The sequence below is a fragment of the Rhinatrema bivittatum genome, chromosome 12 (assembly GCF_901001135.1).
Source record: "Rhinatrema bivittatum chromosome 12, aRhiBiv1.1, whole genome shotgun sequence".
Classification (NCBI taxonomy): Eukaryota; Metazoa; Chordata; class Amphibia; order Gymnophiona; family Rhinatrematidae; genus Rhinatrema; species Rhinatrema bivittatum.
Genome location: NC_042626.1, coordinates 33,874,648 through 33,887,410, shown reverse-complemented (window position 1 = coordinate 33,887,410; position 12,763 = coordinate 33,874,648). Strand labels below are relative to the sequence as shown.

At 45.7% G+C, this 12,763-nt stretch overlaps 1 protein-coding gene across 7 annotated transcripts in view; it reads right to left on the bottom strand.

Moving 5' to 3' along the window:
• B3GAT1 (beta-1,3-glucuronyltransferase 1) overlaps nt 1-12,763 on the bottom strand; it is a 167,842-nt gene that overhangs the window by 73,946 nt on the left and 81,133 nt on the right. For 4 of the 7 annotated variants that reach the window (XR_003852217.1, XM_029573648.1, XM_029573646.1 and 1 more), the window contains exon 3: nt 4,577-4,728. The exons of the other annotated variants lie outside the window; for them this stretch is intronic. Coding sequence is in view for 3 of the 4 variants with exons in the window: in XM_029573648.1 (XP_029429508.1) it covers nt 4,577-4,728 (152 nt within the window). In the remaining variant the exon portion in view is untranslated. The remainder of the gene's footprint in view (nt 1-4,576; nt 4,729-12,763) is intronic. 7 annotated transcript variants of the gene reach the window in all.

Sequence of the window (12,763 nt, the reverse complement as noted above, 5' to 3'; positions counted from 1 at the left end):
AACATAGCGCTCCCTCTTACAGGTAGCAGCGAGTCTGGCACAGCACTCCTCTGGGCCTTGCGCTGGCAAGATTTTGCTCCCCACCAAAATTATGGCGCTCTAGGCAACTGCCTAGTTTGCCTAAGGGAAGCGCCAGTCCTGTTATAAAGCCTCCTTCATTCTGGGTAAACGTCCACGTGTAGCAGTACGTGTGTCATTTTATCCGCACATAAAGGCTGATTTCAAAATGAGCGGCCCTGCACCCATATACGCACACATCGGCATACGAGCAGAGATACGCTGGGATTTTAAATCCTGAACGCACTTGCGCATGAATATTTTAAAATATGCCTACCGCGTGTAACTATGCTCCTAATTTTAAAAGGTTACGCGAGCAAACCTACTTTGCATATCTTCCATCGGGCTTTGCCGGCTTTAAAGCGCATGTGCAGGCAGATTTTAACAGACGCTCGCACGAAGGACATTCCCGGTTTTTCAATTAGTCCCACCGGTTTACCCAGTCATCCAGACCCCTCTGGTTCATCAACCTGCACTCCCCCCCGCCCCCCTCCCCCGTTGATCCTGACCCTTCACCCTGTCCTGTAAACCCTAATACGTGAGATCTGCAGACCTGCTCCTCATCAGGAGCAGCAGCAAGGTTACGCGGCAAACAAGCTGACACGCCCTGCAGCGTACATATGGGCCCCGCCCGGAATGCCCATGCCCCACCCCCTTTTCTTCCCCCTTATTTCCGGTGCACGCGTGCACGTAAATCATGGCTTTTAAAATCCACGTTGCTTGTGTGTGGCCCAAGAAAGCACATACAGGGGCAGCTTTGCATGAGCAGTATCAGGGTCGATTTTAAAATCCGCGTGCGCATGTGGAGGCGGCCCGCGACTCGAGGGGGGGGAGGGGGATTTTATAACCTATGCACGGCGATGCGCTCCATGCACAGGCGCTGGGCCTTTTTCAATAGAAAGGAGGCTCTAGAACGAGGAGAATTGCGATGAGGTTGAAAGAGAGTAGAGCCAGGAGTAATCTTAGGAAATATTTCTTTACATGCACGGAACAGCCTCCCAGTGGAAGTGGTACAGACAAAAACAGTATCTGAATTCAAGAAAGCATGGGATAAATACAGGGGATCTCTAAGGAAGTGATGGGAATTATAATGCTAAGTTAATTGGACAGATGGGCAGACTGGTCGGGCCATATGGTTGTTGTCTGTCATCATGTTTCTATATGTTCTATAACTATCAACCAGTAAATCTCTTCAATGTAAGTTCCATTGCACATGGACCATCTCTTATGCGCACCTTTGTGCAGCACTGCATCTAGTACTAGTAGCACTATAAAAGTAAGGAGGAATAATCTGCGTGCACACGTTACTTAATTATATAAAAATCACAGCAGATACAGATACAAAAAATCCTTCTCCTTTATTCAACCAGAGCAGGACCAAGAGATGGCCCTCACCACAGCCATTTTGTGCGGTTGGTGGTTTTCTTTTTCAGGGCTTTCTATAGTCCTGCTGTCCTTCTAATTGGGACAGACACCAGCCACTGGCAAAAGAAGTCCTGGGTGGGGAAGTGAATCCTGGCAGATGAAGGCAGTGGGTCTCCTTAATAATTAATTAATCTGTGGATCTAACTCTTGGGACATAGATAGATCATTCAGAACTCAAGGAGGAGGAATGGGCTAGGATTAGTCTTTGAAATTGTTCTTCTAAACTCTAATACACTTCATCTAGAGCCAATTAGTATTTGTTTTGCTTCCTGTAGCTCAGCTGAAAGGTACCCTCTGAACCTTTCCAGTATCTGAATTGAAGGGTGGAATTTTTAGCTTTTGGCCTGGTGCGGATCACAATGGTGTGTTTTATGATTAAGGCAAGAGAAGGTACTTAATAATCCAATTTCTCTCTCCCCTTTTCATTGGTATTTTCATGCAACTATTACTCCAGAAACTTTATTCTCTTCTGAGAGCTGTCCTCACACATGGCAGCTTTTACCCTTACACTCTTCACCATTACACAAACACATGGCCGTTCTCACCTCCTCATACAGGCCAACCTTGCGTTATCTCATCTGAGGAGTTAGGTTTGCAGAGGACATCTCCACAAACAGGAATCTCTGGGCCTATGCTCTTTGGGTCATCCACCTGCCTCCTTTTCTGTGCCGAAACCTTACAATGTCCTCTGGGTGGAAGCAGGAAGCTGGAGTCTAGCCCCTGCCTTTACAGAGGATCGAGGCTGGTTCTATTTCAGTTCACTGTACACAGCCACCTGCTGTCTTGGCACGTTGCGGCACATGTATCTGTGTCTATTCTGCTTCTCCAGGGACCCAGAAAATGGAGAAGGTGAAGGTATGGAGGGCAAAAGAGAAAAATCATTAATTAATCTGCAAATCCTTTCAAAACCATTGTAGTATTTACATCTGAACCAAGGACAAGAGAAGATAATTAACAGCAGAGAGGGAGAGAGAGAGAGAGGCTGACCACGTGGAGCTCTTATTTTCTGGGAACGCGACTACTGCAGTTGCTTAAGGCTGCTGTTTCCGACTGTCCAGTCCAAGTTCTTCAGAATTCTGCGACACAGCACCTCTCTTAACTTCCCATCAATTCCTAAGCTACACTTCTCCATGTTAACTCACGTCAGGCTAATCATGGAAGGGGTGTTTGTATGGCACTTGCGAAACAGAAAATGGACAAAAGCACGGGGCTAGATGAGGTACAATCAAGGATACTAAGGAACTCAAGAGAGGTTAGGGCAGGTCCGCACAGGATGACTGGATTTGGGAGTAGTTTTAGGGGACTGGAGAAGGGCACTTGAGTTCCTCTTCACGAAAGCCGTAACAGAGAGGAGACTCGATACAGACCAGTAAGCCTACCCTCAGTGGCGGGAAAATTAACGGCGACAGAAACTGCTGAAGGTCAGTGAACTACCTACAAGACAGTGGGTTGCAAGCTCCCAGTGTTAAGCAGCTGCCACTTAGCTGGATAAGTAGGGGCTATTCAGGCTAAGTGGCAATGTCTAAATATCCAGCCCTGTTAAGCAGCTGCCACTTAGCTGGATAACTACTTATTCAGCTAAGTAGTTCCCTGGCTAAGTAGTGGGCTTAAGGGGGCATAACGGGGAGTTACTTATCTATGCTGATATTCTGACTTGCTCAGCTAAATTAGCCGGATAAGTTAGACTTGCTATTGAGCAAGCCTAAAGTTAGCCAGATACGTTATCTGGATATATTTAGCAGTGTGGCCACACTGCTGAATATCCTGTCTAAGCCTTTCAGTATCTACCCCTAGATGACTAGAGAGTTAGATCAAGGGTGTGCACAGGATCTGGTTTACTTGCATTTTCAGTAAAGCTTTCAACACTGTCCCACATAGGAGGCTCATGAATATTAAACTGAGCAGCATGGGGGTAGATTTCAAGGTGGTGGATTGGATTAAAGGTTGGCTGAGCGATAGATGACAGAAGGTGGTGGTAAATGGAATTCACTCAAGAGGAGAGAGCGCAGATCAATGGAGTGCCTCCGAGTTTGGTCCTGGAGCTGGTTCTGTTCAATATCTTTGTGAGCAATAGTGCAGAAGGCTCAGAAGGAAGACCATCTTTTTATGGATGATTCTAAAATCTGCAACAGAGTGGACACTCCCGAGGAAGCAGGCAGAATCCAAAGGGACCTAAAACAGCTTGGAAACTGATTGAAGACTTGGCAGTTAATATTCAATACAGAATAGTGCAAAGGAGCTATACATTTTGGGGGAGGGAGGGGCGGGAGTTGCTGATGTGCACTGATTAGCAGAGAGACCTCGGGGTGATAGTGTCTGATGATCTCAACATGGTGAAACAGTGTCAAAAGGCAATGGCTGGAGCCAGAGAGATGCTGGCATAACCAGCAGAAAAAAAAGGAGGTGATATTGCCCCCTGTACAAGTTGTTGGTGAGACGCCACCTCAAGTACTGGGTTCAGTTCTGGAGGCCGTGTTTCATAAAGGACAGAGAGAGGATGGAAGCGGTCTGGAGAAAGGCAACCAATTGGTGTGGGGACTGCATCAAAAGCCATAGCGGATGAGACCTCAGGACCTGAACATGTACACCCTGGAGAAGAGGAGATATAGGGGGGGACACCAATGAGACATTTACATACTTGAAAGATATCAACACACAAATATACCTTTTCATTGGAAAGGAAGTTGTAGAACTAGGGGGGTCACAGTTTGATGTTACAAGGAGGTAGATTCCAGAATAGCATCAGAGCATATTTTTTTCACAGAAAGAATGGTGCATACACGGAATGGATGCAGCAGAATTCAAAACAGCATGGGACAAACACAGAGGATTCCTTATTCATAAGAAGTTGGGCTAATATGCATGAAAGCAGCGGTTCAACCCAAAAGCATACCGAAATCATTGTATTGTGCTCCCAGAAAAAGACAGAGGTGTAACACCTTGCTGGCAGACTGGATGGCCCATTTCGTGTTTTGTTTTTTTTTTCCTGCAGGCATTTACTATGTTACTTTGATTAAATCCTGCGGTTAATTTAACACAACTGCTTTTGTTTTTCAAAGTTCATAAGGGCTCTGCTCTTCTACCTGGGCCTTACCTCTCTCGATATTTATGCTCTTCTCAAACTCCGTGTGCCATACGTCAAGTAGGCTGCTCCTTGGTTTCAGGCTTTCTCTGTCTTTGCACCTCATCTGTGGAAAGAGACACGTCGGGCCCAGCTGGACAAAGGAGACGAGGGGAGAGCTGCATCTAGAATCAAGCCCGATGGAGAAGGGAAGGGGGTCGTCACAATTCAAAATTAACCCAGGACTCTTCTAGTCAAATATACATAGTAACTGCGCTAAGATGGGTTTGATGGGTGACCTTGCTTCTTGTTTGAAAAAAAAATGTGATGTTCCCCAGGATGAGGGGAGGAGGCACCATGCGGCTGCACGAGCAGCAGTTAACTTTCTATGCGGCACCAACTCTACATTCAGGATTCTGGTTTTAATTGGGTAAAATTAATTGGGAGAGAGACAGCACGTCTCCTCTGCTTTTGCTGGGTAAAATGAACAAGCCACAGCTGTTCCCTTGCACCCAAGCCCACCTGAAGGTAAAAATGATAGGTGGGTGGGTGGGGGGGATGCCAGCCAATCTAGAATTATGATTGGTTGAGAGATTCCTGGTCCTCTGTAATACAAAACCCATAGAGTGGACATTTAAAAAAAAAAATAAATAAAAATGGCGCCAGCCTCAGGGCCGGCCAGCAATGCTTTCACACCGGATCCCGAGGGGGTCAGGAGTGCCTGGGGATCGCCCCTGCCTCTTTCTCCTTTGCATATCCCAGAAAGGGAGTTAAGATACTTTTGGATGGCGGTGTGGAGTGTAATTTGGCTGTTTTGTCAGCTTTCAGGGTTTTTGTTTTTTTTTTGTTGTTGACTTTCAAAACAAATCTCAACTAAAAAAAAAAAAAGAGGGGTTTTGTTTTTAAACAAAAGGAAAAATGTAGGTCTTTTGTGACGGTTTTCATTTTGTTTAAAAACGAATGCACATCCCTGGTAACCCGCGGCAAATTTCAAAGTGAAAGTAAAAAGAGTACCCATGACCTTTGTCTCAATGTGGGGAGTTTGAAAATTGCCCCAGTCTATTTGTATATATCTCTATATCTCTACCCATAGTTAGGATTTTCAGGATATCCATAGGCATGAGGTTGGAGACCCAGTGTACGCAGATCTGTCTCATGCATATTCATTGTGGCCATCCTGAAAACCCCAGTGGATAGGAGCACCTCCAGTTGGGGGCTGGGAAACACTGCGTACAGCTCATGTTTACAGCAGAGGCGCATTGGCGGGGCAGGATGGATGAAGGCTGCTAAGCTGCTGCCTATAATTAGCCGAAATTCACCCACAGTGCTTGTCCACTCTTATTGCAGGCATTTTTTCCATGAGTTCTAAAATCTTGCGTATCTTCCCATTAGCTGTAGTGGAAGGCGAAGAAAATGTTTTTGTTTTTTCTTTTGAAAAGGTAAATATAAAAATCTGCCATTCCCTTTACGGCGCTGCTGATGGGCTCCTCAATAATGCTGCATGAGAGCAGTTTGCTTGGAACAGTAAGTCTGTACAATTCCTGAAATATTATACGAGAAGATAAACTGCACACTCTCCAAATTAATTACTTTTCACAAAATGATAGATCTGCTTTTCACATGCTAATACCTCCTTCAGTAACTGATAAACCCTTCAGGAGAGGTTTCTGACCCCGAACCTCTGCTGAATTAACTGCTCTAGTCGCTCCATTTGCCCACAGAAGGCTCTAGGAACAGGCAAGGCAGATCTCTTCGGAAACCACTCGCATGCACTGTGCAGAGGAGGAGGAGGTAAAAGAGGTGGCGAGAAAAGGGGGAGAAAAAAAACGAGTTTGACGGGGAGAGAGAGAGAGAGATGGTGGAAAGAATAAGGAAGGATAGAGGAGGGCATCAGAGCGGGGAGGAAAGAGGCTGAGGTGGAGCCCCCTTCTCCCCCCCGTGGCCAAACTCCTGTCTCCGCACTTTGCGCTTCGCCGCACCCTATGCCTGGAATAGGCTTCCCGAGTTGATGCGTCATGCTCCCTCTCTCGCCATATTCAAATATCACTTAAAAACCCAACTTTCCTCTCACTGATCCAATCCAGCTGATTTTATCCATGCTTACTCTAATACATTTCCTGAAACCTCTCATTCTTTTTTTTTGCTCCGTGTATCTTCAACAGTGACGGAGCAGGGACGATTTTGTGCGTACCCGTTCAATGCTGCCCGGCCCTGGATTTACACATAAACATAGACAGCTGCCCACATCACCAAACTCTGAATGCATCAAACGCTTTCCGCGCTTTCCATGTTCAGGCTTAAAACCAAAAGAAACTTAGCCTGGGCCCAGCCCACCGGTGTCAGATCTTCACAGGTCTGTCAGGGAGCACGTGCTCATAAGCTCTGGGGGGGGGGGGGGGGCTTTGCCATCTCCTCCTGCACGTTATCACAGAAGCTTGCGCAAGGGGCGGAGCCTGTGAGCACCCAGCAGGCCCCATGCTGATTTTAATTCCTACTGCTGCCACCCAATGATTTCTGCTTTGCCCAGGACTGTCTGATTGAGAGGAGAGGTGAACCAGAAAGGTTCACCTCTCCTCTCAATCAGACAGGAGGGGAGCCAAAGAGGCCCATGGGAAAGGACTACTGTTCTGTTTCAGCCTGTATGTTGCACCTGAGGCAATGGAGGGTAAAGTGACTTACCCAAGGTCACAAGGAGCAACAGAGGGGCTTGATCACTGGCCTCCTGGTTCATAGCCCATTGCTCTAACCACTAGACTACTCCTCCACTCCTTCTTGACATATTACCACAGGGTACCGATAACATTGCACAACAGAGAGATAAGTGATATCACAGCAAGCTAGGTTACAACGTTAGACATGTTGGAAGGGGTCTTAATGACTGGTGAGTTTGACTCTATCCTCAGTATTCTAGTCCATTTCTTTAGTTCTCCAAAGGAAGAACCCCCCATGCCCCCGAGACCTTTCCCCTCAACTCCTCTCCAAAAAAATAAAACCACATTGAGCTTTAGTCAATTGTATTCTGTAGGTACAACCTCCAATTTGTACTCCTTATTCCAAAATGGCAGCCATAGCAAAGTCCAGAAGCTATCCGTTTAAAACTCATGGCTTATTTCTACCTCGTGATCCCATCAGGGCCAGTGCAAGGGTATTAGGTGCCCTAGGCGAACCTTTTGTCTTGTGCCTGCCCCCCTCCCCCTCCCCGGTCCAGGCCCCAGCTCCAGCCCCGACCTCATTCACTCACAGGCCCCCCTCTCTTACACACACATACACACTAGGTTCCTTATCTCATTCACACAGGAACCCTTACACAGGTTCCCTCCCTCTCTCTCACATTCACCGCCTAGTTCGCCTATTAGGACGCGTCGGCCCTGGAGCCCATTAATCTTCAGGAACTGACCCGGTTAGTTCTGAGAATGTTCACAAAGGGGCTTATGGCCATCTCAGCATAAGAGAGAACCCTTTTCCTTCAAAATAATTAGGTCTTTTCCTGGTGCACATTCCGAGGGCAATGGCAACATAGTCAACCACCATAAAATAGGGCGCACCACTGAAAAATTTCACAGAGCCGTTTAATATGCTGTCAGTTTTGTTTCCTAGTTCCGGCATGGAGGAAGCTTATACTAAAAACACTGAATACACATCACATTATCTGTTCCTCCCCATTTGAGATGGAAAGGTTGACTAGGAAAGAGCCCTGCAGTTTGATTGGTTAGTTATGGCACTGCCGAAAATTACATAAATGCTTAATGGAAGGCAGCTGCCATGCTGCTGCTCATTGTTCTGAGGGGGATGCCAGCTCTTTTCCAGCTCATGGAATAGCTCCTGTGCAATGGAAATAGTAGCATAATTACAGGGTACACTAGGCTGAGAGGTTACATGTGCCATAAATAGCCATACTTGAGCGCAGGAGGTAGTAATGGTAGATTTTAAAAGATTAGCAACAAAAATGTCACACAAAATCAGTCAAGTCAACAGCTACATAAATCCTGACACACAAGGGGATGCAGAGTTGGAGAATTCCACGAAAGGTCCCCTCTGCACTAGGAAGGCTAAGATCAATAATTGCCCAGGAAGTGTGTAGGAATACATTCTGGGCGTGTTACTACATAATGTCCTAGGACCTCCCTTAAAATGAAAGTGAACTTGTTCTTTTTTCAACATTTTTTTTTTTACAAGGTCTACGTGCTTTTATCAGCTGATTTTGTACTATATTCTCTTGCCCTAGCTTGCTGGTACCCTGTTATAGAGTCCATCAAGCTAAGGTGAAAGAACGTAGTAGAAACGTCATCTTTGTGAGCCTCTTCTCACTTCAAATGACGTCAAATCTTCACCGAGGCGTACTGTGCTGTTCGTACGTCTCACTCTGCATGTAAAACTGGCCCCTTATACCCTAAACCACCACCACCACCTCTCCTCGAGCTATTAGATGGCCTCCTATAGAGATATAAATAGTTGACTCTATGAAGGCCTTATAGATAAGTTCTGTCTCTCTCTCAGCAGAAGCTGCAAAATAAGAAGTATTGTGAGGTGCAAAACGTTCATCACATCATCTAATACTAGAAGCACTATGTTACCCTTTTTCTTATTGTGGGTGTTAGGCCTGCGATATTACAGCATTTTGATGAATCTAGGGGAAAGAATGGTAGCAGGATATGAACTTGTAGGTCACACTAGACTACTCCCCCAAGCCGTTTAACTGGGTAAATAGGCAGTCTGATGCTGGCAAAGCTCTTAAGCCTGCTAAGAGAGTGCACAAGGAACAACAAAAGTTTACTTTCAGCTGGGAAAAAGGTAGATGGTCTTGGAGGGGTCTTTAGTTCAGGAGGCGGGGGAAGGGAAATAAGATTTGAAAAATGTCACAAATCCATTTTAAGTGCATTCTTTTGCAGGAAGAAAAAACCCACAGGTGAAAAAAAAAAAGCACTTTTTCCCAGGGGGCAGGTTTTAAAAGGGAAAGTATGCTGTACTTTGCTTCTGAAAACGGTGCAATGGCCACAGGTATGAGTGCCCTGGGACCCTGCATCTGTACGAGCAGATTGAAAGATTGCCCTCCCTCTCTGTGCACAGACATTGCAAGGCTTATGTACATCACAGCATGAACACGTATTTTACAATAGGGCTTCCCAAACCTATCCTGGGGACCCTACATCCAGTTGGGTTGTCAGGCTATCCACAATAAATACCCATGAGATGAATTTGTATATACTGAGTCTTCGTGGTATGCAAATGTATCTCTTTCATATTCCTTGTGGATATACTGTAAACCTGACTGGTTGTGGGGGGTCCCCCAGGACAGCTTTGGGAAGCCCAATTTTACAGTGTCCTAAAATGCTGGCACACGCTGTGTGTATGTATATGCAGTTCAGTATTCATGCATGTGCCATGCCACCTATGGTTTTTGCATTATCATCAGTATACTATACTGCATATTATTGGGGTTATCTATTATACTACATTGTATGGTCAGAGAATACAACTAGTGCTTTCACTATTGCCAGTATACTGAGATTACAGTATATCTCTATTATCTCTATGAGAGAGAGAGAGAGAGAGATTGGTCTACATATGGGGGAGAGGGGGGAGGGAAGGAGGCATTGCAGAATAGCCTGGCTAGATACAAAGACTTAATGACAGCCTGTTTCAATTAATGCACTGCTTCGAATATACAGAATAAAATTATTAAATTAATCTTGCCACTGGGAAATCACATTATTAAGGATTCCTGAAAAAGTGTCTGTATTAATGAAGGGCACAGAGCGAAGCAGGTCTGCTGAAAGTTGTAGGGAGGAACCTTTCAGAGAGAGAGAGAGAGAGAGATTTGTGCCGAGACAGCTCTGAGACCTCAGCGCACCCGCAGAGGAGAGAGCGCAGACTTTGAGCAATACTGTGTGTAGCCAGGGCACCACAGCCGGCGAGATGGCTGCTTAGACCCGAAGGAAGGGGCCCCAAATCTTCCGCACAGAACCTCGCTGCGGGGAAAGGAGGGCACAGCGAGCTCGGCATCATTGTAAACAGCTCCCTATTGATTCCGAGAGGCTGTTTCAGCTGGTTGTACATAAAGCGCAGAGAGGCTGCGCCATCTCCCCCTCCATAAATCCACTGTCTTCATCCGCCCCCGGCTGCAGAGTAGCGAGGTTCCCCGCTAACACAGTCCCTTTGTGCCTGTTGGACAAAACCCGAGCTGCCTGTGCACTGTGTGCCGCGCTGAATTACAAGCAGAGAGCGGGGAGAGGGGTTTGGGTAGGGGGGGGGGGGGGCGAGGGCTCTGCAAATACTGCTGCTCAGGCGGCTACCTGGGGAAAAGCAGGGACCCTCACTCTAGGGAGACCGGGAGCCCAGGGCACATCGTCTGCTGCCCCCTCCCTGCCACTGATCTGATTTAGTACAGAACCATTCTCGGCTGCTTCCTCCAGGCCCTTCAAGCGCTGACAATCAAGCCCCAACTGTGTTAATGGTCGAACTGTAATTCTCTACAGCAGAGGGAAGGCTGGAGACAATGGATTTCTGATGGGTACTCACAACATAGCATCCTAGGGATATCAGCACATAACGAGGCTCAGTGTCAGGCAAGACAGGAAAAGCCAGTCCCTTGTAATCTGGCTCAGAGCAGATCTGCACATCTGACTCTACCAACAGGGCTATGCAATTCCAATCCTCGAGAGCGCTATCCAGTCAGGTTTTCAGGACATCTTTGATGAATATGTATGAGGCAGTATGCATGCAAATCTGTCATGCATATTCATTAGGGATATCCTGAAAACTTGATTGGTTGGTGGCCCTTGAGGGCTGGAATAGTCTATCTCGGTGCCTTTGTTGCACCTGTGTTACTTATCAGGGGGTCAGATGAGAAACAGGACGTCTTGAGGCACTCAGAGAAAAAAGTGGCTACCTTTCTATGTATTGTGAATAGGGCCTAACTGCAGGTAGAAAATCCATATTATATATATATATATATTTATATAATATAGGAACATGCACACACAGATGTTGAACAGTGTCACCACAGAGAAGATTCAGTTCTAGTACAGATTAATCCTGGAGAAAATTGGAGTCTTAGCATACTTTTAAAGCACCAACAAAAAAAAAAGAGTTGGAAAAAAAAAAAAAAAAAAGCACAGCAGAGAAGATAAAAATAAGGGGCATTTTTGGATGGTAAACACTAACAGGACATTAATAAAATAACCTAAAGACCATCCATCCTCAGGAAAATAAAAGATGCAAGCAAACTGTAAATCATTTTGTAGGGTCAGGTGCAGTCACAAATTAAATCATAAATTTGAGCTTATAATGTGTTTCACATTTTAGAAGAATCTCAAAATAGGGAAACAGATAACATTATAATCTACTTATGACTCAGTTTCCAAAGCACAGAAGAGTTAGAAGCTGGGATGTGGCCCTCAGACTCTGCCCACACCCAGAGACCCAGGCACAAACCCCGGACAGCAGAATGATTCTTGCAGCCCTTAGGCTGGGAGTGAAAATGGAGCATCCATTCAAAAGGCAATCTTCAAACCCAGGTCCATGGATAAATACAAGTGAAGGGGTGTGTGTGTGTGTGTGTTTTTAAAGGCCGTAAAAAGTGCAATGAAACAAACACTGTTCTGTTACATTTCATTTTGAAAACAAATGAAAAGAAAAAATGAAACGGCCATAGAGTTTACGGCGCACAACGAAATAGAGCTGACCTCAGACTGGTGCCATTTTTAAATCAGGACCCGGCAAGGCAACAGTGACTGGGGATCACTCTTGCCCCACTTGGAGTACTGGAACAATATAGATGGGTTAAGCTGCATCGGGGGAAGGGAAAGCCTGGAGGAGAGGGTGGAAGGTAAAGGTTATTTTATTTTTTATTTCAACAGTGCTGGTGGAAAGGTGGAGTTTGGCAGGGGGAGGGGGCATCCAACCCCTTTCTTTTACCCTTTCATTCTGGTGTGTTTATTTTGGTTTTAAAATACATCAAATGAAACAAAAAGATAAATAAAAAAAACAAAATGAACAATATTTGCATGCGCACCCCTGATAAACAGCAACTTACCCGTGTAAATTGACTATCTGAAAACTTCTCTCTCTCAATCTACAAGGCGTGCACTTTTACCCCCCTGTGGGGGTGGGGAGGCATTCTTGATGTATTTTGGGTGGGATTGGAAAATGATGCACGTGGATTGTATTTTCAGATTCATGGGTGTTATTTTGCATGAAAAATCTACCTGCCCGGAAAGC